The sequence below is a fragment of the Rhamphochromis longiceps genome, linkage group LG23 (genome assembly GCF_057381845.1).
Source record: "Rhamphochromis longiceps isolate RC_006_pf linkage group LG23, R_longiceps_female_GT1.1, whole genome shotgun sequence".
Taxonomy (NCBI): domain Eukaryota; kingdom Metazoa; phylum Chordata; class Actinopteri; order Cichliformes; family Cichlidae; genus Rhamphochromis; species Rhamphochromis longiceps.
In genome coordinates, this window is record NC_140578.1 from 2,917,727 (window position 1) to 2,944,007 (window position 26,281).

A 26,281-nucleotide genomic window follows, 5' to 3' on the forward strand; every position below is an offset into this window, starting at 1 on the left:
GAGGGGTCCAGGAGGGTGGGGGTGGTGGAAGTCCCTCGGATAAAGCGTGATGGAGATGGGCTCATGGCTGCGGAGGCAGATGGAGAGAGTCATCTCCCATGACGACGCAGCTAGAACTTCCATCCCGAAGCCAGAGAAGGACACATGCAGAAAGGAACAGGGAAAATACAGGAAGCGGGCCAAAAGAATGGTGAAAGACTGAAAAAAATGAACGCACCTATAAGCTGGTGCTGTTTACATGAATGCATGCGAAGGGGTGATTAAAGGTGACTTAAACAGACGGTTTGGTTAAGGTTTCGGTTGGCCTCTTAGCTGCACTGTGACTTGTTAGCAGGTAGCCCAGCTTTGTCGAGCTTGGTTTAGGATTAGGCTTTAGGACAGTTTGGTGGGAATGGGGCCGTGAATACAAAGGGATTAGTGCAAAGGGTTGCTTCACTGAGTGGGCTTGAATGGGTGTGTGTGTGTGTGTGTGAGCAGGATGGGTGGGTGGGGAATGAGATCTGAAGTTGATGGATGGATTAGATGATCCCCAAAATAAAACATTAGGCAATTAAATGAATAAATAAATAAAATATGATAGATTAAAAAAAGGTTTTAAACTATACATGTGGATTTGAGCAGATTTTTATAATGTGAATTTATTTTTTAATAAAGCATAAAAACCAGTAGGAACATATGTTTTTAGAATTTCAAAATTTTCATTAAAGAAAAAAAATACACATATAAACACACAGACTCTTATATCTATCTATCTATCTATCTATCTATCTATCTATCTATCTATCTATAAATATATATATGTATATATATATGTGTGTGTGTGTATATGTAATTCCCACGTCCCCCCTTTTTGAGCCAGAGTGCAAAAAAAGCCCTACCAAAATCATTGCAATGCCTTGAACCATGTGCCACCATTAGGAACACACAAAGAGAGAGCTGACAAATGACCATTTTAATGCCTCTGTTTGACTTTAATGAATTTATATGTTATCTGGCCCTAATGGAAGGCTGCGCTGAGGGGCTGGCGCAAGGCCATAACAAATGAAAAGCTCTGATTAGTGTAGAATGAGCTGAGAAAAAAATCCCATTCATCTTGGTTAGCATCCTCCTGTGCTCTTTTATGGGTCGCTGTTACAAGGACGGGAGTGCCGGGGTGCCTGTCCTATTAGCGGGGCAGCCCAAAGGCCCGCTGAGTGGTCAGCGGCCGGGCGTTGACGGAGCGTCTGCCCGCTCTGCAGTTCAAGACTGTGAATGCCTCAGTGCGGCTTGACTCCTAAATAACCTTCTGAGGTACCGGGAGCTTCACCCCTACATGACCCCGCACTGTGAACAGGGGTGTGTGTGGGGGGGCTCCGGGGGGGTACCCAGACCAGGACTCACACTAAACAATTAGGTAAACACTGGAGAGATCCCTTCACAGGAAGACGGCAGGAGATTAAAAAGAGTGTTTTGCATTTGGAATTGTTATAGGCTGTAGTCACAGATTTAATAGGCTTTAAGCAAAGCCAAATGAGATATTTAATTGGAGTTAATAACCTACCAAATACAGATTAAACCGGATAATTTAGGAGCTGGAAGCAGGTGTTTGTTTTTGGAGTTGTGTGTAGGCTGCAAATAATAAAGCTAATTTTTTTTTTAAATCGCGTGATTTTATGAGAAGAAGTTAAAGAATCTGTGTCAGATAAGTACAGACCTACAGACTCTAAAGTCAGTGGAGCAATTATTTTAAAATATAAGGATAACGTTACCTATTGTATTTAAACTGGTTGTCATGCCCAAACATATCGCCTGTCATCAATAAAATCCAGCTTGCATTCCCTTCCTAGACCGACTAGATTTATTTTCATTGGCCTATTAAAGATTGATCTGATTACGCTGCCTATAAATAGGAAGAAGACAACGTGTAGACTGTAAAACACCTTATTTCTTTCTTTCTGTCGCCAAAGTAACATTTTACTATGAAAATATTGCAACACAGTGTCGCTGCAGGAGAGATGTTTCGTCATGATCGTGTTGGAGCTTGATATCGACCACTGTTGTCATTGGGAGAAGCCCTGTTTTTGCCGCCCCCTCCCTCGCTGGGCCCCTGTGTAGAGCCGCCTTGCAGAGAGAGTTCAGTCGGGCTGGGAGAGGAATGTGCTGGGATGCGGAGCAGCACCGACTGTAGGAAATCGACGCAACAACTCGCGCAGTATGGACAGCAATGATCCATATCTACACCTCAGTGAGTACTCTTGCGTATTTTAGCCCGGGTCCGATCTTGCTGCGGTGCTCCCCGCGAAGCCGCTGCATTTTGTTGTGACTTCAGCGGCGAGCGCGTTTGTTTTATGGCGTCTTCTCTCTCCAGTCAGCAAGCGGTGCGCGAAAGTGTTCTCGGACTTTAACCACCAACTGCTGTGTGTGGATCCTGTTGTTACGCTTGCTCTTAAATAATCGCGTTAGAACAGCGCGAATTGAAACGAAAGATGCGGTCACTGCAAAAGTCAGGTGATCATGGCTGTGCCGGTCGGGCAAGGTCAGAGGTTGGCACTTTAATTGCGCTTATGTAATTTATGGTGCTTGTCGCGCGTCTCTTGCTAAACAGTTTGAGACAGAAACACAATTTATTGGTCTGGGTAGGTCGTCAGATCCAGAGAGGGGAAAAGCGTTCAACTGCGCAGAGGAATGGCGGATTTCCACTGATAAACAAACTTATAGGCTCCCTCTTTGTGGTAGAAAGGAGTGCAGCGTGCTAGACGCGCCCTGGTCACCGCCGTGGCCATATTCAGCTGAATGACAGCGTGATGTGATTTTGCTCAGTAAAGCTGAAGTCTGATCTGACTCGGTGACTTTGCCCTTGAACCAGTGGATTGGATTTGTTCTGTTATCCTTCTTGTGGCCGCTTAAAATCATCTGAGACAAGGAAATAGGACGTCTTGGAGCAACACGTGGGACACACTACTTACAGAAATACCCTGTGCCATTTAAGTGTTTAGTTGAAACCAAATGTGGTCTAATAGGCTTGCGCATATAGTCTCATTAAGTCACACACACTTATCCTTAAAATCTAATAGCAGGCTAACTCTTTGAAGGCAAAACTGTACCGCCTGTTTATGCTATCACAGATATCTTTGCACCATTTGGAGGGGCTGAGTATTGTTTCCATAATGAATGTGGCTCCCAGGGGAATGACATGACATCTGGATAGGAGAGTGTGTTGAGAGAAACCCACAGTGTACAGAAGTAATGGAGCAGTCCCTCAGGGCTAAACTCTTTCTTCTTTCTCTTTAAAGATCTGTTATGATTGGGCAGTAATGGCATCCTAAGATTTAGATATTAATAGATATTAGCCAATCGTGTTTCTGCATTGAAGTTCCACAGTGCGATTTAAACACTGTTCTTTTCCAAAATTGCATTGGTCTTTGTTTAAACAGAGAGTCTGTTCTCCACAGTAATGCTGCTGTAGCATTACTCACTACCTGCAAAGGCTAGAGGTCTGTCTTAAACGCGAAATAGTCATAATTTTTGGTATGAAAAAATGTATTATGAATAAATCTTAAAGTAGTTCTCATAAACCAGGATTAGCTGAATCCTCCTCTTCTGGTGCATTTGCTTTTGAATGTTGGTAGTAAAGCCACAGAGCTAAATGAAAACCACAACCACTGAAAGTCATTCCAAATCTTGTTTTGTCTATGTGTTGGCTCACAGCTATGATTTAGGATGCACCAAAGCACGTACGAAAACAGAGCCATAAACAGTACTTGTATTCTGACTTGAAAATGGTCACCCTTTGTAATCTGTCAGGAGCGTGAAGCTGAGGCGAAGCAGTGTGGAGTCAAAAAAAAACAGTCTGGTGATTATGTGCAGATTGCTTCATGATCCACCTCTTCCTCCTCTTGGCTTTTCTCAGACTTGTTATGTTTCAGCAGGTTTGATGCAGGCCTGCTCGGAGCTTAAAGTAGAATCAGCATTTTTTTTTCTCTCTCAGCACTTCAGCATTTTTTTTATTTTCCATCAGTGGAAGTGATTCTAGACAAGCTGATGAGCGCGTATTTTGGGAAATTTGACGGTGAGAACTTATTTGGCTCACACAACAGGGAGGTCATGACAGAAAGAAGAACTGGATTGAAACCAGGGTGAGGGGGGTGGTTTGAAAACTCATCACTTCCTAGGGATCAACAGTTGACCTCCCAGTGCACGCACAGACAGAAGCAGGAGGACACCCACACACATTCACACACCCATGCCTATTCTTCACAGCTGCGCAGTAGCTTGTATGAGTAACTCCTTTACAACAGACTGTGACCGTGATGGCACGTGACTTAAAGAATGTGAGTTTTACCTTTTGACTGTCAAGTCCCTGCAGTAATAAAACCTCCTCCCCTCCCACTGCGGCAGAATTAAATACATCACACAGGTAGAGAAGGTGTGGCTCTTTGCAGGTATTTGCTCAAGGATCCCAGCTTGAGACATGAAGTACCCCTGTGTTCACACATTCATTAGCACACAATACCTACAAAAGGTTTATTTTCAGGCACTTTTTAAGTGAGCGTGTGCGTATTTGTGTTTCCGCGTAAAATAGTCAGCTTGCCTTGATTGTGTGTTTGAGTGGGTGCCAATTGTGAGAGCAGGATGAGGGAAAAGAGGGGGCAAAAAGAGGCCATTCTCTGGGCTAATTGCCAGTAATTAGTCATTAGTGAAGAAGGTCAAATCCTTGATTTAATTCCAGCTTTAATCAAGCAGAGAACCTTCAAAGGCTCATGTGCTAAAGCAATGTTTAGTTATGAGATGCATTGAGCTATTTCTGATTTCAACAACCTATCTAATTTGAGTTTTTAATTTGTTCACTGCTTGGAAGGCATCTTAACATCTGGCTCCTTTTTCCATCTGATATTCAATAAATTGTCATTTCCTGCAACAGCACTTCTCAGTGTGTGCAAGCTTTAAGTTGCACCTGCGCACACAGAACTAAAGCTGTTGATGCATCTGCAATATTATTCCTAGAGGGAACATTACTTGATTACTTAATTGATAGAAAACTGTTTGCCAGCAGTGCTACTATTAGTTTGAGAAATGCAGAGTGGTTCACTCTTACTGCTCTGCTAAAAAGGCTGGAGTGCAGTGAATAATAGTAATAAATATATGGAATCAAATAAGAATTAGAAAATAGTCACACAGGAAAATATTTGAGGATTCAGTAGTGAAAATGCAGTAATCTGCTTGTGGATTTGTGCAGTTTTTTTTTTTCAATTTAATTTAAAAAATGCTAAATGTGTGTTTAAAATCTTCCACTGGAAATAGGCCAAACATTCCCTAGTTTACTACGTGCATGATGTGAATTATTTCTTTGTTTTGTCTTTCTTTGTCATTCATAATTGCAGTTAAGTATTTACTGGTATTTGCACAAAACAGGCATATAGAAGCCATAACCTTGAGTTCTAGGCACATTTTTAGACAGAGTTGTAAACTGACTCTGTAGGCAAAGGTGCTGGAAGTTTCTTAGCTTTACATTTGTAGCCCCAAGTTCTTCTCACCAATCACGTTCAGGCAACTTTGTTTGCATTTCAATAACTTTTAAACATTTTCTTCAGTTGTGTGCATACAATCACCTGTGAAATGAACAGGAAGGTTTGACCCGGATTTCCAGTATCCGCTGTTTGGATATCCTCGCCACACAGGAAGCTGCGAAAATTGGCCGTTGGCTTTGCAGGCCAAGTCGGCAGACTAGCTGATGTGTTCCCATGTTGACAGAATAATGTATGTGGAGTCAGTTCCAAAACAAGCACAGGCTTTGAAAGTTTAAGCACTGTGGAACTCATTTATACTATTATAGGAGTGTGATTAATGAGCCCAAGTTCATAACTCAATAGATGCTAGTTTGACTGACCAGCCAAAATATTTCTCATGGTGCTTTTTTTGTCCTGTGGGTGCACAAATAGCAGCAACAGGTAGCAGCTAAGAACATTAGATCTCATTAAACCTCTCCATGAAGAACATGCTGGAAACCTCGCTTGGTTATTTTTAATGCTTTGAGAGTGCCATTTTAGTGTGCTGCTCCTGTCTCACTTCTACAGAGCATCAACATGTAGCAGAAGCACACATTAATGTAGCATAATTTCCCTTCTCTTTTCTGCTTTTCCACTGTATTTTCCTATAAATGTCTACACAGCTGAATATGCCACATGATTATGTCCTCAGTGCTGTCAGAAATCACTACCGGCAGGGAGAGCAGGCCATAAGGAAACCTTTCTCCTGAGGGGACAGTACGCTGATTACATTATTAGAAGTTTAGATTTAAGAATGTAGCCTAAATTTAGGGCTGCCAATTATCTTCTTCCCGCGCCTTAACAAACCATAATACATCTGTGATTACTAATTATGGCTCTCGGGGTTAATTTCATGTATTTTATGTGGGCCATGACACACTAATATAACACAGCGTGCTTTTCAGAAGGATTGCATTATTTTAATTTCTCCCTCTGGGATTTCTTAAAGAGACGCTAGCGTTTCTCCTCTTCCGTCATGTTCTCCTCTTATGTGTCGGGCCGCTGAGTCACAGGAGGAGGACAAAGCCAAACGAGTGTCACTGAGAGTATATGTTTACTAGTGGTTCTCCTTTAAACACTGTGTAGTCGATCCAATCACTTGCTGGGTAGTCTGCGCAAGAAGGCTCTGAGTTGTGTAAGGCAAATGGATGGACACAAGAAATGGGAAGTTTCTGGTGCCATATCTCAGTTTGAATATCTGAAGAAGGATAAATTAGAAGGAACACTTTAACATTTACGGGTTGGTCTATTTTGTGGTGATAATAACATGTTGCCTTGCCTCTGTCATCACTAAACAAGTAGAACATCTACTTCTTGCATGCATATTTTTAAGTCTAAAAATTATTACCTGATTTAAAAGCCTGCTACAGTAGACGCAGTCTTCCACCAAGGGTTACTTTTGCAGATCAAATCCATCTCTGCATGGTTTATTTAGCTTCCCTCAGGATTTCTCATGTATTGTTCCTCGCTGCCTTTAAGTTATATTTTTGGCCTGTGTGTGCATCTGGATTTTCACTTTGCCCTGTGTTTTCCTGGCTATCCTAGAGCACCTAAAAAAGACAATTCCTGACTTCCTGGAATGCTATCACACTTGTTAAACACACGAACATATTCACAGAGGCGACTCAACTGAACATGCTGCTAACAATACCTTTAAGCTTGTATGCTGGCACAGTTATTTCACAGCGTGATATGGTGTTAAGTTATTTTTGGCAAGACAAAATAGAACTTCAACCTCTGACCACTTCTTGTCACCCACTCAACACACGTCATTTATAAAACCTGCAAAACAGAAAGAGAATTTGTGATGTTTAAAAAAACAAGGAGAACGTAGTGAAGAAATGTTACTGACATATAATAACCTTTGGACTGTATTAGTGTCTTCATACTGTCTTCCCTTGCTCTTTAGCCCTGAACCCTTTTTAGAGGAAGTAATTGGAAACGTCTGGTTGTACTGTACTTTTAGACAACCCCTTCCACCATGACCTTCCCCAACCGCGCCCCCCTCTGGCCAGACCTCCTGGTTGTACCACTACAACAGGTGTTTCTGTATAGATAGAGGGGGAGATAAAGAGAGAGGAGAAACATGAGTTGAGTGGGCGGTAGAGGAGCTGATTTGTGCTGCAGTCGGGCAGCAAACAGTTCCTGTGGGATTGATCTCTGGGGAAGGATAATCTGGGTAATCCTATAACCGGCGCTGTTGGACTCCGCCTCTTTTGCTCTTCACGGAGGCCCCCCCATCCCTCCCTCTACACGCCGACCCTTCCGTCCCGTTCTTCTCTGAAAAGTGCTCGATTGAGCACCCACCAAGCCAGCACTTTGAGTCTGACACCTGGTCCTGAGCGACTCGTGTTCTTCCAGCACTACCATTAGGGCCTGAAGACATGTGGCATCCAGTGGCATCACCTGGAAGTGGGGGCAGCCCTGGAACGGAAATAGGTTATGGTCACTGTGAGTAGCTGGGTTTTGTTTTTTGTGTGTGTGTGTGTGTGTGTGTGTGTGTGTGTGTGTGTGTGTGTGTGTGTGTGTGTGTGTGTGTGTGTGTGTGTGTGTGTGTGTGTGTGTGTGTGTGTGTGTGTGTGTGGAATCATTCTGATGCAACGCGTCTCTTCTGTTGGTTTCAACAGAAGTGAAGCTTGAGCACGAAAAGCTCGTGGTGCACAGATGCATTTGAGTAATGCCTCTAATCCCTGTGCACTCTTTGATGAAGTTATTTTGAATTTCTTTCTTCCGAGGAGACACCAACAACTCTCATGGCAATTGCATCTGCAGATCGTTAAACCCATTTTTTTTTCTTTTATATATATTCTTCTCTCACCCATGTTGTATATATCCCTTGCTAAAAAATAACGAAACATTTAATTATTTTTTTAAACAAGGAACTGCATCTTTAAATCTATTTCCAGGATATTCTCTGCTAACAGATTAGTTCCTGCTTTTATCATCACTGGGTCATTTTAACAAGTTGTGGCAGGTACAAGGTTTTCCAGTTGGAGATCGGGATCTAGAACTAGTGACTCACTTGAATTCTCAGATGAGTTCAGCGGGGTTGTCACTCAGTTTAAAAGGATGCTTCCAGCTCTCTTTGCCTTGTCCTTCACTGTCTCTTTATCTCTCAACACTTGTCCCTTCCTGTTAGCCCTCTTCATCACGCTTTCTTTCTCCATTTGTGTCACACTGCCTGTCACCTTTCCATCAACAGCCTCAGTGATGTGTTTGTTTCCTTTTTTTTTTCTCCTTTCTATCCTTCCTGAAGAGGTGTGGGAAGCATTGGTGTGAGCCATTAAGTGGCTTCTCTGTCTAGAGAATATGTATATCTGCAAATTGTGCATTTTAGAGCACCCTCGTGTTTTTGAGTGTCCTTGAGAAACAAATTCTTCTGAAAATACTAAAGTTGTTCAGTGGATTTTCTTGGCCTGGGTGGAAGTATGGTCTGAGGACAGTAATATAGTCTAATACCGACTTTCAAACCTGGCAGTCAAAGTGTTTTATGTTCATGGTTATGCTTATTATTGGCTCTTTCTGTTCTGATCATTCATTAAAAGCACCGCAGGACATTCGACAAAGCTGTGATTAAATCCATATTATGCTGAGCTTCAGCTATGTTGATGAAATACAGTGTTGCCTATTTAGTATCAGGAGCAATTCAATAAAACTTAAACAAACAACAGGACTAAAGCTTAATAAATGCTGGCAGTTTTGCATGTTTTTCAACAGTCCAGTACGAATTGATAGATGTGGCATTAAACCGGAGCCACCATATGGTTTCATAATGATTTTCCTTGTCTGAAACAGCGATTAGTTTATAGGAACTTTTAAAGCAACCAAGCACTGGGTTTAAATAAATTTGATCCCATGTTAACTTTAAAGATATTTCTGTTGTTTGATTTTCACATTTTAGTTGCTTTGGCAATGTGGAGTAAATCATAGCTAAGAATAATTTTTAGAAGATTAAAGGAAAATCGTCAAATGCCTCTTGTAGTTAAAGGGGTACGGTGTAGTTATTCTGAGGGAGCGAATCCTTCTTTTTGAAAACTTTGTTTTGTTGTGCTAAATGTGCTACCTCCTAGCATCATGTCCGAATAACCAGCAGCTTGCCTGACTTTAGCAGTTAACTTAAAGCAAAGCCGTTAGCATGGCTATGGCTTAGAAGCTTAATCCTATCACTACCTCGCTTCTTGTCATTTAGCATTTTTCTTCTCATTTCCCGATTGGCCTTTTTATGTTTCTGTATATGACCACAAGGAACACATTGTTTTTCATGTGATACGGTACCCCAAGACCAGACTGTCTGTGTTCACTCTAGCTGCTAAGCTGGTGTAAGTCCGACTGTCTTTCTAGGATCCAGAAAGCTGGTGTAAGTGTCGTCCTCTTTCTAGGATCTGTCTTCAGTTCACGAGGTCAGGTCGGCCTGGTCGCAGCATGAGATGAATGGGTTTGTGTGTGTTTTGTGTGTCCGTGTGTGCATGTCAACAGCACATGGCTATATCTCCATTGCCCCCTTTAACAGTGAATGACTACTTCTAGGAACTAATTTGAGTTACCTCAGCAGGCGAAGCCAAAAGGGCGGATGCCCGATTTGCATTGGGACTTTCGGCCCAGCTGTTTGTTTGTTTTCCAGGACTGCTTGGTCAGCCTGTTCTGTGTTAGCTCGTGTTGTTTAAGTTCCAAACTTTTATCACTTGCAAAACAGTCTTTATCTTGTCCCTGTCTCAGTTATGGGCTCATCGATTCTCTGTGGGCCTGTGTTTAAAAAAAACCCCAAAAAAACAAAAGTGGCAGGTCTGTGTTTGATTTAAGAGAACTACAAACGTGGTCCGCCTGTGGGAAAACAATATATGTACTTTCCAAACAATTTGCTTTGCTTGTATGAATGCTTGCTATAGGGAAACTGAAAGAAATGGGGGAAAGAGTTTATTCCTCTTCTGTTCAGAAGTATATTTGATTTCACTGGAGGGTTTCACAGGGCAGAATTTGGGGTCAGAGAGGTTTGCTATCTGAAGCCTTTATGTTGTCACAGCCGTAAGCCTTTATGGACACAACTTCCCCCCCCCCCCCCCCCCCCCCCCCCCCCCCCACACACACACTTTTCTTTATGTTTCCAGCAAGACAGGAATGATACACAGCTGTAACATCTGTTCTGCTTGTAAAATGAGCGGTATTAATTTTGGCTGACAAAGCAGTACGAAAATGGAACAGGTGTCCTTGAAGCAGCTTTGGACACAGTGCTGCTTATGTAACAGTGGACTGTATCTTTATTTTCTATCACCAGCAACCATTCGTATCTCCTAAAATCACAGCTGTGCAGAAAATAAACAGGGGCTTTTCTCAACTCATGATCTAATGTCCTCGCACAGGCAGGGCGATTAGGAGTGTGTGGTGGTAGTGTTAGTGCAGTCATGAGGGCTGGGAAGAGAAGGAGAGCAGTGCCCTCCCCCAGCCATCCAGCCAGCCATCCGTTGCTACCTTCTTCCTCCCTGGGTCTATTCGGCTCTCAGTCCCCTCCTCCCCGGGCCTCCCACCTTCTTGACAGCTGGCCTGCTGAGCTGCACATACCCGGGGATAAGAGGATTTACTGACACAATTGATCAGATATCAACCTCATTTAGTCAAGAAATGAATGTTAAAAGGGTGGTGATTTTTATGCTGGTGTGTGCAGACAATTTGAGGGGGGGTTTCTCCCCCCCTCTTTTAGTGTGAGCGAGTATGTGCGCATGCAAGGAGTGAGTGTGATGGTTTGCAGCCAGCGCAAATGAGCCGGACTGGCAGCGCGGAGATTTCTTAATTACATGTTCACTGAATCTAATGAGCTCCTCAGGCTGTCCGTCTGATTACTTTAGGATGCATTCTGTTCTATGTCATTTGGTCACGGCACTGTCATCTACAGACTTTAACTCATTTTGCATAAAAACACATATAGAGTAGACGGTTATTGAACGAATCCATGCACATGCTGAGGATTCCTTTTTGTTGGGGTTCATGTGATAGATTTTGAAGTTTATGTTGTCATTTAGGAGTGCTGCTCCTGCTGCTCCCACCCCGTCATCCCCTCACTGTGCACTCCCAGTGCTGGTCTGCTCTCCAGACGGGAGCTATTATTAGTTTGGTCTTATTGAATTACTACTCAGTGCAGCGCTCCATCCAGTTACAACCCAGTAATTAACTGCAAGGGATTTAGAGGGTTTGTGGTTTGTGATGTTTTTTTTTAAACCTGTTGATCATCAGATCAATGTGATGTATTTGTGGCTTTGGGTATTCCTTCCTTTGGCTTTCAAAGTAAATATGATCATCTGACACAGCAGAGGCAGTTTGATGAGGATGTTTGAATCTTTTGCATGCAAGGGAACAGAATAATGTGATGTTGTTAAGCTCAGTAAAGGTCATATTAAGAATTATTGTTAGTATTCACTGGTCTGGTTAACTGGTTAGTCTATAAAAATGCCTTGGAGGCAAAAAGTACTAATCCCAATTTTCCAAAGACTACAGCAAAAAGAGTCAATCTTGATGTGTGTGGACATGGTTGGCACAGGTTAGTTTAATATAACACTACCGCGATTGGTTTGTTATTGTTGATAACTGTGCAATCACTCTACATTCAAAGATCTTTCAAACACAATAAGCATATCAAAAGGGAGCTAATATGAAAATAGGCTGATGTGCTGTAAAACTCTATGGGTTACATTTCTTGCTAAAAGTAGCTGTGATTTACACTGGGTCAATTTTTAGGAGCCTTTCATCGCAAAGTCAGATCAAGCTGCATTTTAGCAGGTTATTGTGCGAGTCCTGCATCCGCCCTCAGTGCAGTAATTTCTGGGAACGATCAGTAGAGACCTGCGCTGCTGCAGACAGAAAACTCTTTTGAACTTGGCTCAGGAGTTTGGTAACAAGTGACCTTTGATTTGCGACACTAGTGTTCAAAGGTGCCCTTCACTGCTCTGTTTGCTCTCAGATAGATGCTTGAGTTGCTGAAGCGTTGCATAGGTTTAGACAAGACTGAGAGGGAAAAGTCAAACGACATATTTGTGAATGCTGCAGACTGCTAACGTACATTTCTGTGCCACGAAATGAATGGATGGATTATGGTCAAATATAGTCTGTGCATTTAAGAGTCTTTGTTGTGCAAGTGACTTAGATTGGACTGCCAGTTGAGGCGGGTCATTCAAGGATAGGCTTCTTTGAGCCGCTCGGGGCCCATTTGTGCTTCCTCCACTGAGCATGTTGGCCTTCTTACACACGGACACAAAACTCGCACACGCCCTTCCCAAATGTTCACCTCTCTAGCAATTCCCTTTTAGGCATCCCACCAGTTGACTGTCCGTGTGCTTTTCTTTTCCCCTGTGTAATGCAGCCACGAACACACTCAGGTCTGGGCGAAGATTTGTCGTTAGTGTTGTGTCAAACATGTATGTTGTTTTTCAGAGTTTAAACGGACCCTGTCTCCAGACAAGCAGGAAATCTGAACATTCAGGTCACAAATAGAACTGCACCGATCTATCCACCGATCTACCTACTTTACTTTTCATTTCTCTCCATATTTTCATCCTCATATTATCTTTTACATCTAGTCTTGTTGGTCTTCAGAGCATGTTGCTAAACTATTGGCTGCTGGAGTACCCTGTTGCCATATCTCCCACTCTGTACTAGAATAGAATGGATCTTTATGAACCCCAAAGGGAATTTGTCATGCACATAAAAGAGGGGCCATTGCACGAAATCAGACACAGAACATGTTGTACAGTGGACGTCTATTACATAAGAGTGTTGATTGGATGAAAATGCACTCGGGAAAGTTGGGAACAATGCCACATAGTTGAATTTCAATCTATGTAGTGCATTTTGTAACAGCCTGGAGTGTGAAGTATATTTCTTTTATCCATTCAGCTCTGTGGGAGAGAGAGGAAGGCCCCAATCCATTTCTGCCTGCCAGGGATCACTTGTGGAGGGCTGGAGAAAGTGGGCGAGTAAAGAAGGGGGTGGAGGATATAGTTTCACTGCTAAACAGGAAGTTGCACAACATCTGTTCCTTTGCGTACAGAGAGGGAGTGAATGGCCAGCTGTGTCTTACTGTGTGTCTTTGTGCAGAAAGTGCTGCGTCCAGCCCGACAACATGACATTATTCCCTTTTTCACAATTTCTTCATATTTCAGCGCAATGGTCTTTCATTACTCAGTCACCATTTCCTTTAATGTGGTATAAGTGGGTGCTAAAGGTTAAATATCACAGCAACATTTCAAAACTGTTTCAAAATGTTTGACAAGTTGCTCTGAGTAAAGCCTTAAAACTGAAGTCACAAACTTTTTCAGGTCTAAAAGGTCAAAAACAAATTGTGACAGTTTTTCCCCCAGAGTCAGATAAACAAACAGATTAGCAGCATTAGCGTTTAGCAATTTTGACACATTTTTATCAGATCAGATAAGGAAAACCAAGTTTAATTTATATTTGTGTGTTCCATTTCAAGTCACAGTGACCATGTTAGTAAAGGGGCCTGCAGAAAAAGCGATGACAGCAATGAAATTCAAAATAAATAAGATGATGCGAACTTCAAAAGCAGAGATTAGAAATCATAATTACAGACCAAACCATATGTTTAGGATGTTTTCATTCAGTGGGAGCAGGAAAACTCTTGTTTTAGGCTGATATTTTTGGTGAAATCTAAAATGCACTAAATAAATTTAAGTCAGGAAAAAGAACATGCTTTTGAAAGAGTGCTGACAAGTACATACAATTCAGATTTTGTGCAATTATGACATACAGGAGGAGCTGAGATGGCTCTTTAGATTTAAGATTATCACACAGACTAGTCACAGCGAGGTCTAGGTCATAGCTGATCCTTTTTTCTTTTTTTTTTTGAACTGTTGATTAGTTGTCAGAATCTTTTCTGTGGTAAATCATTCTTAAAATGGTGAAAATGTCCCTTTCCCTTCTTTTAAATCTCGCAAGATTTTTCTAGATGTCTTGTTTTGTCTGGTCAACAGTCCCGCAATCCTTGGACATAATCAGTTTACTGTCACATAAGAAAGGGGGAAGCATCAAATTCTTCACTTTTGAGAAGCTAGAACCTGCAATTTATTGTGTTAAATGAGACTTCACAATAAACCAAGCAAACAAATCAACTCATGGAGCTCTTGCTGCCCAGCTAATCTCCAGCATCTCAAGGGTCATGCTGTAGTCACGCTGTTTTTGACTCATGATTTTAATTGATCACTAGCATTTTCTTGTTATTTACAGTATTTTTAGCAACTCAGATTTGTTTACAACCATGAATCTCTACTAAATGAACTTTCAAGTGATAAAAGACTCCATTCTTATCTGTTGGAAAGTGCACAATCAATAATCATCTTTTAAACTTTCAACTTTTAAGTTAAATAAGTGTATTTTTTGACATTGGAGATCTAGGTTATTAGTAGTTGTGACAAAAAGACATCAAACCCTCCCTTGGGGCTCTCTCCGGGCACCCGGTTCAGCTTTGATTCAGGAAAAAAAAAAAGGACTTTGAAGATTATAAGAAACCCAAAACACAGGTGCTGTTCATTGCGTGTCTGTGCAATCATGCCACAACCCAGCTTTATAGACGCACATGGGACACAAGAATGTGACATTTAACTAAGAACAGTGGTGCAAAGCCCAGTATCACGCTGAGTTTGTGTGTGTGTTTGTGTGTGTAAATGGAGGCAGGGGATATACACTGACAAAAAAGCCAAAACTTCTGCAGGCTTATCCAAATATTTATGTGCATATGGTGGTCTGTCACTCTTCATCAGTAGCATTTTACTCAAGAAAGCCCAGTTTTGTTCGCGTCGTTGAGTCATCACCATTAGCCCAGAGGGGTACTGCTTATTGCATCTGTCTGTATTATGATAGCCTTTGGCATTTGTGTAAAGATGTGTCTTGGTCTCTTGCTCGTACACACCATATGTATATGATGGTATTTGCTGAATTTGTATTACTCGCAGCTACAACACATGCATGAAATTACACACCATGCCCTGTTACCCAGCTGACTGACAGCTTTTCTAAGTAGGTCATCTATGTAAATGCCAGCCTGTCAGTTTACATCAATGGCCGCTGAGCAAAGTCAGCATCCTGTGACCAAAATCAGATGGGCTTCACTCTGTGTCGCTAAATTTACACTCCAAAAGGACACATGGCACCACTGGCCAACAATATATAACCCAAACCTGGATTCTAATTAGATAACATCATCATTTTGACAGTTGCTAGACTTTACGTTTTAAAGTGTGATTATTTAGTGTATCCATTCATGTGGAACCTCTAAACTGTTTCAAACCTTGAAGCTAATTTTTATACAAATGTATCAAATGACTAATGGTAATGTAGAGACGTCCTTTTTGAACAATCCACTGATTTCCGTCATCTGACTGTAGAGCATCATCCTGATCATCAGTTTGGTTTTATCCTCCACAACTTTACTGTTCAGGTCTTCGTTCTATAAATATTGTTTCAGAAAAAAAACACTGAACACATCGGCTCAGTACCAAATGACAAACTATAGTGGAGCCAGATTTATTTAGTTTTTCTCCTAGTTGGTGGAGACTTGATAGCTAACAAGGGTTTGATGTGGTTGAATTTTATTTTAATTTATTCGCCTCTGTTTATTAGTTTTATGTCTATTGTATCTGTGATTCAGCAAATCTGTGGTGTCGAGTTCAGCTTCATGAAGTCAGACAAGTCGGTATTGGTTTCAAACTTGTTACACTGTCACCCAATACCCCGAAAGTCATGCATTTTAGATTCAAGCAGTTTATTTTGGATGCAGCTAAAAACTGACTTGGGTGGATATTTTGATTTTCGTAATACACAAAATTCCCAGATTAATAGGTCCTTCCTAGGACCAAAGTTAGCAGAGATACAGTACTGGGTTATATAATGTTTCTGTTATTCTGCCGCTGTGTATATACATAAATATTAGAATCGCCTTTGAATAGTCTGCTGTTCAAGTGGCTTTAGATAGTGTCTGCTCAAAGTACAACTTCGCAAAGAAAGCATGTGTGGTAGCATGGATGCATTTGTTTGTGTAGGTGTACCTTCCTAATTCTTTTATTCCTAACTCCTAAATCCAAAGTATTTGCTTGTTCTTTTCAACATGCACCTTCTTCCTTTCCAGACTCTACAGGGCCGATGAGTACAGCCCACACCCACCCCCCTTTGATGGGCAGCATGGTGGGTCACCCATCAGTCATCAGCACCTCCAGGCCCTTACCGTCCCCCATGTCCACCTTGGGCTCACCAATGAACGGCCTGGCCTCTCCCTATCCAGTTATTACATCTTCCCTGGGCTCGCCCTCTGTATCGCTGCAGTCTACTCCCAACATGAACTTCGGACCACTCAGCAGTCCACAGGTGAGACATGTGGGGGTGTTTGGTCGTCAGAAGATAACAATGAATTGTTATTTCCCTAAATGGCTCGAGTATAAAGTTGCTTTTATGTATCCATGAAATTATCATGACAGGATTATTATTATTTTTGCATTTATATTTGAAATGTTTGTTCTTCTTTCACCATTCTCTGTCAAAGCGAACTCTTAAGGCAGGTAAGTAAAAAAAAAAAAAAATGCACCACTCAGAACCCCATTTGGAAATGCCAGAGAATGTGTTTTGAAGCAGAGTTTGTGTGTTTTAAGGTAGTGAAGAATGCAAATACTACTTGCTAGAACTGTTACTTTTGGCAAGGTGCACATGTATTAAATAACATGTTTTTCGGTGGTCATGTGCCTTTATTGCTTGGGATCTCCTCCAGCAGACAGGACTTTGAAGGTTAGCCATATCCAATGTGTTTGGCAGGCATAGCTTGGCTTTACTCTCACTCTTTTACCCTTCTGCTGACCTTTAAACTTTTCTCCCTAAAGGTCATCCATGAGTTCTGAATTACTACACTCATAGAATTGGACATATAAGACACAGTATGACTATTAATGGATTCCTGAAAGACGGAGAAAGGGCAGCCTAATTTTTCATGGTTTCTCCTTCTTCCTTTGCGGATATTTCTATTTATTTGTTTTACTTTTATGTGCTCATTTAGGCATATACTAATAATACCAAGGCTCTTTACGTCACAGGAGCTCTGTTGCACTTTTTAAGCTCAGTGATTTGACAGTCAGCCATACAAACAGAAACAAAGATGTTTGGATGCACATGGTGCTTTCAAGGCTAGATTCAGGACCGTGCTGTTGGGAATAGCAGGCGATGATATACATTTTATGATAGAGATTTTGGCTTTTTTGCTGCATGCCAAAAACAAAGCTGCTGGCAGGTTTTTTATCATGTTTTTCATGGAGTGAAGATTACGAACATGACAGTGTTAGCAACATGAGGCAACATGAAATCATTATTTTAATTACAAGGAGAAATGATGTGTAAATTTGATTTATTTGGATGATTGTGACTGACTTTGTTTTACATCATCACATTTGCTTTGGAGTAGCTGATAACTGATTTTCTGATCAGTTAAATAATCAGCGATTTAATGAATTCATCAATCAGCAAAAATTTACTCAAAAAAAATCAATTTCATTTTACAGAAATCTTTACATATAGATTTAAAAAACAAACACGTGCATCACTCAGTAAACCTTGCATGTCTCATGCAGTATTTTCTTCATACCATGTGTTGAATAAAAAATGTATGAAGCATCAATAATCCATATGCAGTGCTCGTAGCCGTTTTCTACAGCATCCTGTTGTCTGTGTAAAGCTGCATGTTGTCTAAACGACAGTTTAAAAACACTTATTTTTTTAGATCATGCAAAATTAATTATGAAAACTCTATGCTACGCTGAATAGCTGCTCACTACAGACACGCCAATAAGCGAGCACGCTGTTGCTGAAAGCTTATTTAGGGTGTGACCGCCTCCCTGCAGGCAGCCAGCATGCTGACATTAAACTGAATGACGGCAAAAAGAAACACTCTTGTGTGATGGTCTCTGCTGCAAATTCATGGATATAGAGTCCCAAATTCAGACTGCCATTGGAGAATATTGAGAGTGCACTTTGTAAATAAGTGATAGGATCTGTCAGAAGGATGTCCGATACTGTATATCATGCTGCATCATATAGTACAAGGTATATGTAGGCCAGGCTTGTTTTTTTCTGGTTGGAATCTGGAGATCAAGCAAATATGCTTTCCATGTGTCTCTCTGAGAGAGGATCGACAGGCTGGACGATGATAAGAAGAGAAAGAAGCAGATATGAAGAAATCAAAGGAGGCTTAACTTGTTGCTCTTTTTTTGGGAAACATATTATATTACACATTATTTCTAAATTGGCCATACTTAGTGGTTTGGAGTCTTGATGTACCATATTTGGGAGTTACTCGTATATCTCGTGGGGTTCCTTGGGATCAGGTGCGAAACCCTACGCTGCAGTAAGAGATATAAATCATGTCAGTTGAAGTGTGCATTATTGTGCATCTACTTGGGATTGAAAGCTGCTGTAAGCACTGCTTATGATATAAAAAAAATGGCAGATAAAATACATTTGGCCTTCATTGGAGGTCTAACAGAAATGCCAACTGTCATCACAAAGCATAAAATTCACCATGAGTTCCCTCTGCTGCTGAGTTTGAGAACTGCGCCTGCTCCACGTGACTCCCCCTTCCTGCGACTCTCCCTGTCAGCAAACATTAAAAAACCTGTATGACAGGCCTCAGCCCCTCCTACAGGCTGAGCATGTGATCATACCAAGACACTTTCACAATAAAGTGTGTGGGTGGGGGAACAAAAAAATATGAGTGAGCGGAAGACAAAATGAGAAAATAGGGGAAGGGAGAGAGTGTCATGAGACTACCACAAACTTTTCACTCTTACTTCCCCTCTGCTTCCTCCTCTGCTCTGTTCCGTTCAGCTCTGGCCACCTCAGCTTTAATTCTTTGTTCTCTCTTCTCTCTTCCTGTCATCTGCAGATGAACTCTATGAACAGTGTTAGCAGCTCAGAGGACATCAAGCCTCCGCCGGGCCTACAGAATCTGGGAAACATCAACTACCAATGTACGAGCCCGGGAGGGATGTCAAAGCACATCTGTGCCATTTGTGGGGACCGCTCCTCAGGTAATGTTAGTATGCAAGGACGGAGGAGAGGGATGGGCAAGCATATTTACACTCCCACTCACCACCACAACTCCCCCCACCCAGATGAGAACAGATAGTAGACAAAGACGGACTTGTTTGAAGTCATTTGTTAAGTATTTTGTCAGGATTTGTGCCGTATGTTTCTGCAAATATCTTTTATCGGTGTGTTGTTACAAGTAGGTTGTCTATCATACAGAAAATAGTTAACACATTTCCAATCCTAATTCTAAAGATGTGCCCAGAAATTAGTCTACAAGCCAGTGCGACGCTTTATGCACTGTGACGCAAGCTGAATAGTGGTCCTAATCAATATTGATCCTGTGGCTTTATTCTCCTCAGGAAAGCACTATGGTGTATACAGCTGTGAGGGATGTAAAGGTTTCTTCAAGAGGACCGTGCGCAAAGATCTCAGCTACACTTGTCGAGATAACAAGGAGTGCCTGATTGACAAGCGCCAGCGAAACCGCTGCCAATACTGCCGCTACCAGAAGTGCCTGGCCATGGGCATGAAAAGAGAAGGTGTGTATGGAGGGTTAGAAAAAGGTTGGTTCGAAATTTTAACAATATGTGACATTTTGCAGTTAAAATAAAATCACATGTGGTTTTGTCTTGTAGTAAAACTATAATTTTCAGGTAAATTCAGTTTTGTTTATTGAATGTTCTATATAGCGCCAAATTATGACAAGAGTCGCTTCAAGGCGCTTAATATTGTAAGATGAAGACGCTACAAGAATAGAGAAAATCCCAACATTCAGACGTTCCCCTGTGAGCAAGTACTCGGCAAAAGTGGGAAGGAAAAAAACCTCATGGCAGAACCAGGCTCAGGGAGGCGCGGCTATCTGTCGCGACCGGTTGGACGGGTTTTGAGTTATCTGCTAATATTACGGATTTTCTAGTCAACAATTCAGGATGTTTAAATGCTGTGTGGTTTTTTTGTGTGTCTGTGTGCAGCGGTGCAGGAGGAGAGGCAGCGTGGGAAAGAGCGGGGTGAGAATGAGGTAGAATCCACCAGCAGTTTCAATGAGGACATGCCTGTGGACAAGATCCTAGATGCTGAGTTGGCTGTAGAACCCAAAACAGAGACGTACAGCGACGGCAGCCCCGGGAACTCGGTAATTAATACAGACACTGGTCCATGTCTCTTTCACTGTTTGTATTATGAATCTGAGGCAGTTTTTCTGGGGAGAAACTAGATGCCAAGATGTGCTGTGCTATTAAGATATACTGATCTTATTATAAACATAAACACACAAGCTTGGCTAAATAGTTTTGAGTGTGAAGCTGAGACCGGATGGAATTGGGTCAGTTGAATATAAATAACACAAGCTGAGGAGTTTATGGGAATAAATCTAGGCTTTGCTCCAAAATTCTGACAAGCTACTTTGTGCAGTTGTCATAATCTCCTGGGTTAATATGTTGAGATAATGTAGCCGAGCTGCCGAGTTGCTCTGGTCCAAAACTAACTCTTAAATCTGACAAGTTAGTAAACAAATTAAGTAAACACTGATTTAGCAATTTACTGGGTATGAGCTCAAGCACTTAAATGAATTTTAAAACCTAGAGGTTGGGTAACAAAGCCACAATTTAAAAGCTGTGCGGAACTTGAATTGAATTGTGCTTCAAGATATTTCCCTTCTTTGGTATGTAGAATTTAGGATTGTATTAAAACTACCGCAAGCAACGAGAGAAATTGTTGGTTTAAAAAGAGTCAAAAATAGCCACTGCTGCACCTGGTTACCAGCTGTTGCTAGAAAAGGTTTAGATGTCACTAACAGTGCCTACAATCACATTAAATCGGTCTGGCACTTGTCCTACATGTTCTTCTCCAGACCAATGACCCCGTCACCAATATCTGCCAAGCAGCAGACAAGCAGCTTTTCACCTTGGTGGAGTGGGCGAAAAGGATCCCGCACTTCTCCGAGCTCCCCCTCGATGACCAGGTCATCTTACTACGAGCAGGTAGACACGCAAACACAAACCAGTGCATGCGGCAAGCTTATGCTCACACAAATATCAGACCACACACTCATACACAGCAGTTTCCTGCAAGGGTAAACAGTCCTTTATCCTCCCTTTCCCCCCTCACTTTTTGTGTAGTATTTTCATTCAGCATAGTTGCCGAGCCGATGTCAAGCAGTCTATTTAAGTCTTTTTTTTTTTTTTTGTAACATCTAGTTTAATGGAGCAGTGAAACCAAAATAACTGGACCATTTGCAAGTCCCAGCAGTGCAGTTTGCTGCCAGTGCTGACCTCTGCTGGGAGGAGATTTAACACATGCCAGGACGATAAAGTGAAAAAGTCACAAAATGGATAATTAATTTTAAGCAAGCAGGGAAATCACAGAACATGTTTTGTGTATTTAATTTACACAAACTAAAGACGGGCTTTAAAGAGACGAGTGGATCGAGATGTCACTCGTTTTTCTTGTTCCTTTTTTGTGTCCAGGCTGGAACGAGCTACTAATTGCATCATTCTCGCATCGCTCGGTCACGGTAAAAGACGGTATCCTGCTGGCAACAGGTCTTCACGTCCACAGAAGCAGCGCCCACAGTGCTGGAGTTGGCTCCATCTTTGACAGGTAGGAAGGATTGAAAGATGAGACAAAAAGATAAAATAATGTGACATTTAGACTCCTTCATGATTAACCTCTTAATTCTGTAAATTTTGTGGTTGGAGGCAACCCCCCCCCCCCAACACCACCGTTAACTGGCTGTAAATGTTACTAATGTCTTAACTGCATTCATTTCAGTGTGTTGTCATTTAAGCTAAGTACATATTTGCATAGAAATGCAAATTCTTTACTGAGAAATTATTCTAATTCTTGTACTGATTTAATTCAGTCCTATTTTTGTGACTAGTCATTGTTTCTTTCTTGATTTCCTGCAGAGTACTCACAGAGTTAGTATCTAAAATGAAAGATATGAAGATGGATAAGACGGAGCTCGGCTGCTTGCGAGCAATTGTCCTCTTCAATCCAGGTCAGTCTGGCCTCTTGAGACTGTTACATACCACCCAAAACAACATTTTCACCGACATTTCAGTTGTGTTATTTCACTGCTTATTTTAGTAACTGCAGAATCACTATACTGGATTCATGAAATTCATGTGAACATATTTGTCAAGTGCAATGTTGGTCATCATAATATTATGGCTAGTTGGAGAGATTTTACTGTGCACCCATGCGTTCCTAATGGCTCAGTCAGACTAGACTAAAAATAGGATAGTAATCTACTTTATATCAAGAAAAATTAGTGATTGCCCGGATTCTTTTTGCTGATTGTAAGTAGTTGCAGCAACCATTTTCAATTGCACAGGTGTCTTGGTAGAAGAAAACAGCTTTGCTGAGCACCTGTGTCATATAAATCAGTCAATTAACCATCCTGCAGCAATTAGGTCACTATTTGTGGAGGAATTTCTGAATCTCTGTTTAAAATTTATGAGGTTCTGGCTGGACTCTAAATGTAATGATGCATTCAGTTTCCCTTGGAAGCAGGGCTGGGAGTGACATCACTCCCAAGTTGAGTGTGTTCCAGTAGTGAAGTCAGAAAAACAGGATTTATTTTGTTCCTTAGCAAGTAGAGCCATTCATACCACGATGGGGATACAAGGTGATGTTTGTTTGGGTTTGTTGTTGTTTTTTAACTGAAAAACACAACAGCAACACATTTATGGTTCGAGCCTGCACGGTGTTCTGTATATGGCTTATTTAGCGAATCAAATATGTACAACAGTATTTTCACAGATTGAAAGTTGAGAACGCTGAAATTCAGACTTACAGCTTCAAATGGAATACACAGAATTTCTGTGTTGTTAGACAGCAAAAGATTTATGATTTTTGCTCACAGTTAACAGCCATGTTATCACAAACAGACTGCAGAAAATTGACTCCATTCGATCACAAACTAGCAGAATGACTTGTGTGTTTTGTTTTGGGTCTTTTTTTCCAGATGCAAAAGGTTTGTCTAACCCAGCAGAGGTTGAGGGGCTGAGAGAAAAGGTCTATGCTTCATTGGAGTCGTATACAAAACAGAAGTACCCGGACCAGCCTGGCAGGTAGGAACTGTTCCATTACAACATCGATCATTTTTAAACACATTGCTGCACTGGATGTAAAGAATAATAAGGATGGCAGCTTGCATTATATTAGTACACAGCTCTTATGCAAGTAAAAAACTTTTGCCTAACCACAACATTGCATTTAAAAGGATGTAGGCTGATAACGCTATTTGTAACTGCAAATTGTTGCCATTGACTGTATTTTTTATTTGGGAGCTGATTGAGAGCAACAGGTATTAGAGGTAAAAGCAGACACTGCAAACTTCCTGAAAAGTCAACACATCACAGCTGAGATGCAGAAAGAACGCTTAAGAATATTTTGGTCACTATTGAGATCACAGTTATTATTATTATTACCCCATGAATATTTCACCTCACTGAAAAAACGTTTAATGGTGAAATTATGACATAAAGTGCACATGATTGAAGTGAAACTAGCATGCCACAGCCCGGCAGTGAAAAAGATCACCACTGCAACATGTAATACTTTTTCTTGTTTGTTTTCATTAATCTAAATCATAAATCTCTGAGCAAAGAATTGATTTTTGAAAGGTAAATGTAACACTAGCTTGACTTTCTTTGAAATGGCTTACTGTGTAAGGTATGTTGTCTCATGAAAAGTGAGATGTTTACAATATTAAAAAAAAAATCTTGATATGCACTCACTATATTCTTTATTAGGAACATCTTGCTAGTCCTTTTGGGCCATATCGATATGATCGCTGCATGTCTATGATGGGATTCTCACGTTCCACCACATCCCAAAGGTGCTCTATTGGATTGAGATCCAGTGACTGTGGTGTTTTATCCTGCTGGAAAAAGCGGAAAATGGGAACACTGTGATCAATAATGATATAGTCAGCACCAATGTTCAGATAAGCAGTGATGTTTAAAGCGATGCTCAGTTGGAGCCCAAAATGTGCCAAGAAAATATCTCCCACACACACACACTACCACCAACAGCAGCCTGAATTGTATACAGGGCAGAGTGCATCCATGTTTTCATGGTGTTTGCACCAAATTCTGACCCTATTATTCTAATGTCACAGTAAAAATTGTGACTTATCAAATGAGACATTGTTTGTCCATTCCTCTGTGGTTCAATTTAGGTGGCGCTCTGTCCTTTAGCAGGTGACCCGGTGTGGTCTTGTTGCTGCTGTAGGCCATCTGCTTTAAAGTTTAATATGTTGTGCATTCAGAGATGCTCCCATGCAGGACAGTTTTTCCAATTTCATTGTACTACTGTACTATGTATGACTGTGCAATGACAATAAAGAGTTATCTTATCTTATCTTATCTTATGCATGTATTTTCTTTTTTGGACTATTCTCTGCAAACCGTATAGATGATTGTCACCTTTCGTCCTGAACTTCAGCAGGTCATCTTGATCATGTCTACATGCCTAAATGCAGAGTTGCTGCCATGTGATTGGCTGATTAGATATTTGCATTACAAAGCAGGTGAACAGGTGTATCAAACAAAGTGGCTAGTGAGTGTGTGTAAAATATGGCTTTTTTTTTTTTTTTTTTAAACAACTTTGAACATGTGTGGAAGTGAGTTTTAAGCTCAGTTGTTCTCGCCTCACTATTTGGCACGACTTTTTATTATTCTCAGGTTTGCCAAACTGCTGCTGCGCCTGCCTGCCCTGCGCTCCATCGGCCTCAAATGTTTGGAGCATCTGTTCTTCTTCAAGCTAATTGGGGACACGCCTATTGACACCTTTTTGATGGAGATGCTGGAGGCTCCGCATCAGATCACATGACACACGTCTTCCCCTTTCCCTTGTACATACTCCCGCATCATAAGCAATATGATGATGGAATTAAAAAGACTTGATTGAAATGTAAAACAGCTTATTTTGTACCCATTTAAAAAAAAAAATGCAATTAAAATGTTTAAAAAAAATGTGGTTGTGGGGATGGTGGAGTCATAACTCGATAAATTCCAATAAAGTTGGTTTGGAATTTTGTAAATAGCTAATTTCAGGTGTTTGTTTCAAAAGCCACCAAATGCAAAATTTGAAGAAAAAAAATCATATTTTATTCAAAGCAGAATTGTATAAAACAAAAACCATGCCTGAATTTCTTAAACGTGTCTGAGAATTCTTACAGAATAAAGTTATTTAAAAATGTACATGAAATATTTTGTGCATTGTGTTAATGCCTTATCACATTTTCTTTTATTAGCTGTGTTTGGTATCAAATATAAAGTGAACCTGCTATTTTCACTCCTCGTCCACCAGATGGCGTCCACAGAGTGCCATCAAGACGAGAGACGCTGCTTCACAGCATTTTTTTTTTTTTTTTTTTAGAGCTGTTTGCACGGATTCCTGTATCCTCCTCGTGGCTACGGTCTGTCAGAGTTACATGACTCGTCAGGGCCTCTGCAGGCTTCAGCATCACGAACTGCCAGGACCTCATCACAAAGACCTTTGATTTCATTAAGACTTCTTGGTGAAGATAATCCACGAAGAAATAGGAATCTAGAGAGAACAAAAAAGAAAATAAATCTACGTCGGAATATGTGCCTATACTGGAATGAGTCAGTATGTTGGCTGATATGTAACAAAATCCGCACGGGTTTGCAGTTGTCCGCAATAGTTGCAACTGGAGCTAG

General features: G+C 41.1%; 1 protein-coding gene across 2 annotated transcripts; it reads left to right on the forward strand.

Annotated features, from left to right (window-relative positions):
* The first annotated feature begins 2,066 nt into the window (after window positions 1-2,066).
* Window positions 2,067-25,796, forward strand: rxrgb (retinoid X receptor, gamma b). Of its 2 annotated transcripts, none has more exons than XM_085397530.1 (10): window positions 2,067-2,224; window positions 16,651-16,886; window positions 19,444-19,588; window positions 19,949-20,128; window positions 20,561-20,721; window positions 21,439-21,568; window positions 22,055-22,187; window positions 22,496-22,587; window positions 23,557-23,662; window positions 25,280-25,796. In XM_085397530.1, exons 1-10 carry the CDS (start codon window positions 2,194-2,196, stop codon window positions 25,425-25,427), a joined length of 1,362 nt encoding a protein of 453 aa, XP_085253656.1. In that variant the 5' UTR covers window positions 2,067-2,193; the 3' UTR covers window positions 25,428-25,796. The 2 variants fall into 2 exon arrangements, with proteins under 2 accessions (XP_085253656.1, XP_085253655.1); XM_085397529.1 differs by lacking the exon at window positions 2,067-2,224 and adding an exon at window positions 7,609-7,976.
* The last annotated feature ends 485 nt before the right edge of the window (window positions 25,797-26,281 follow it).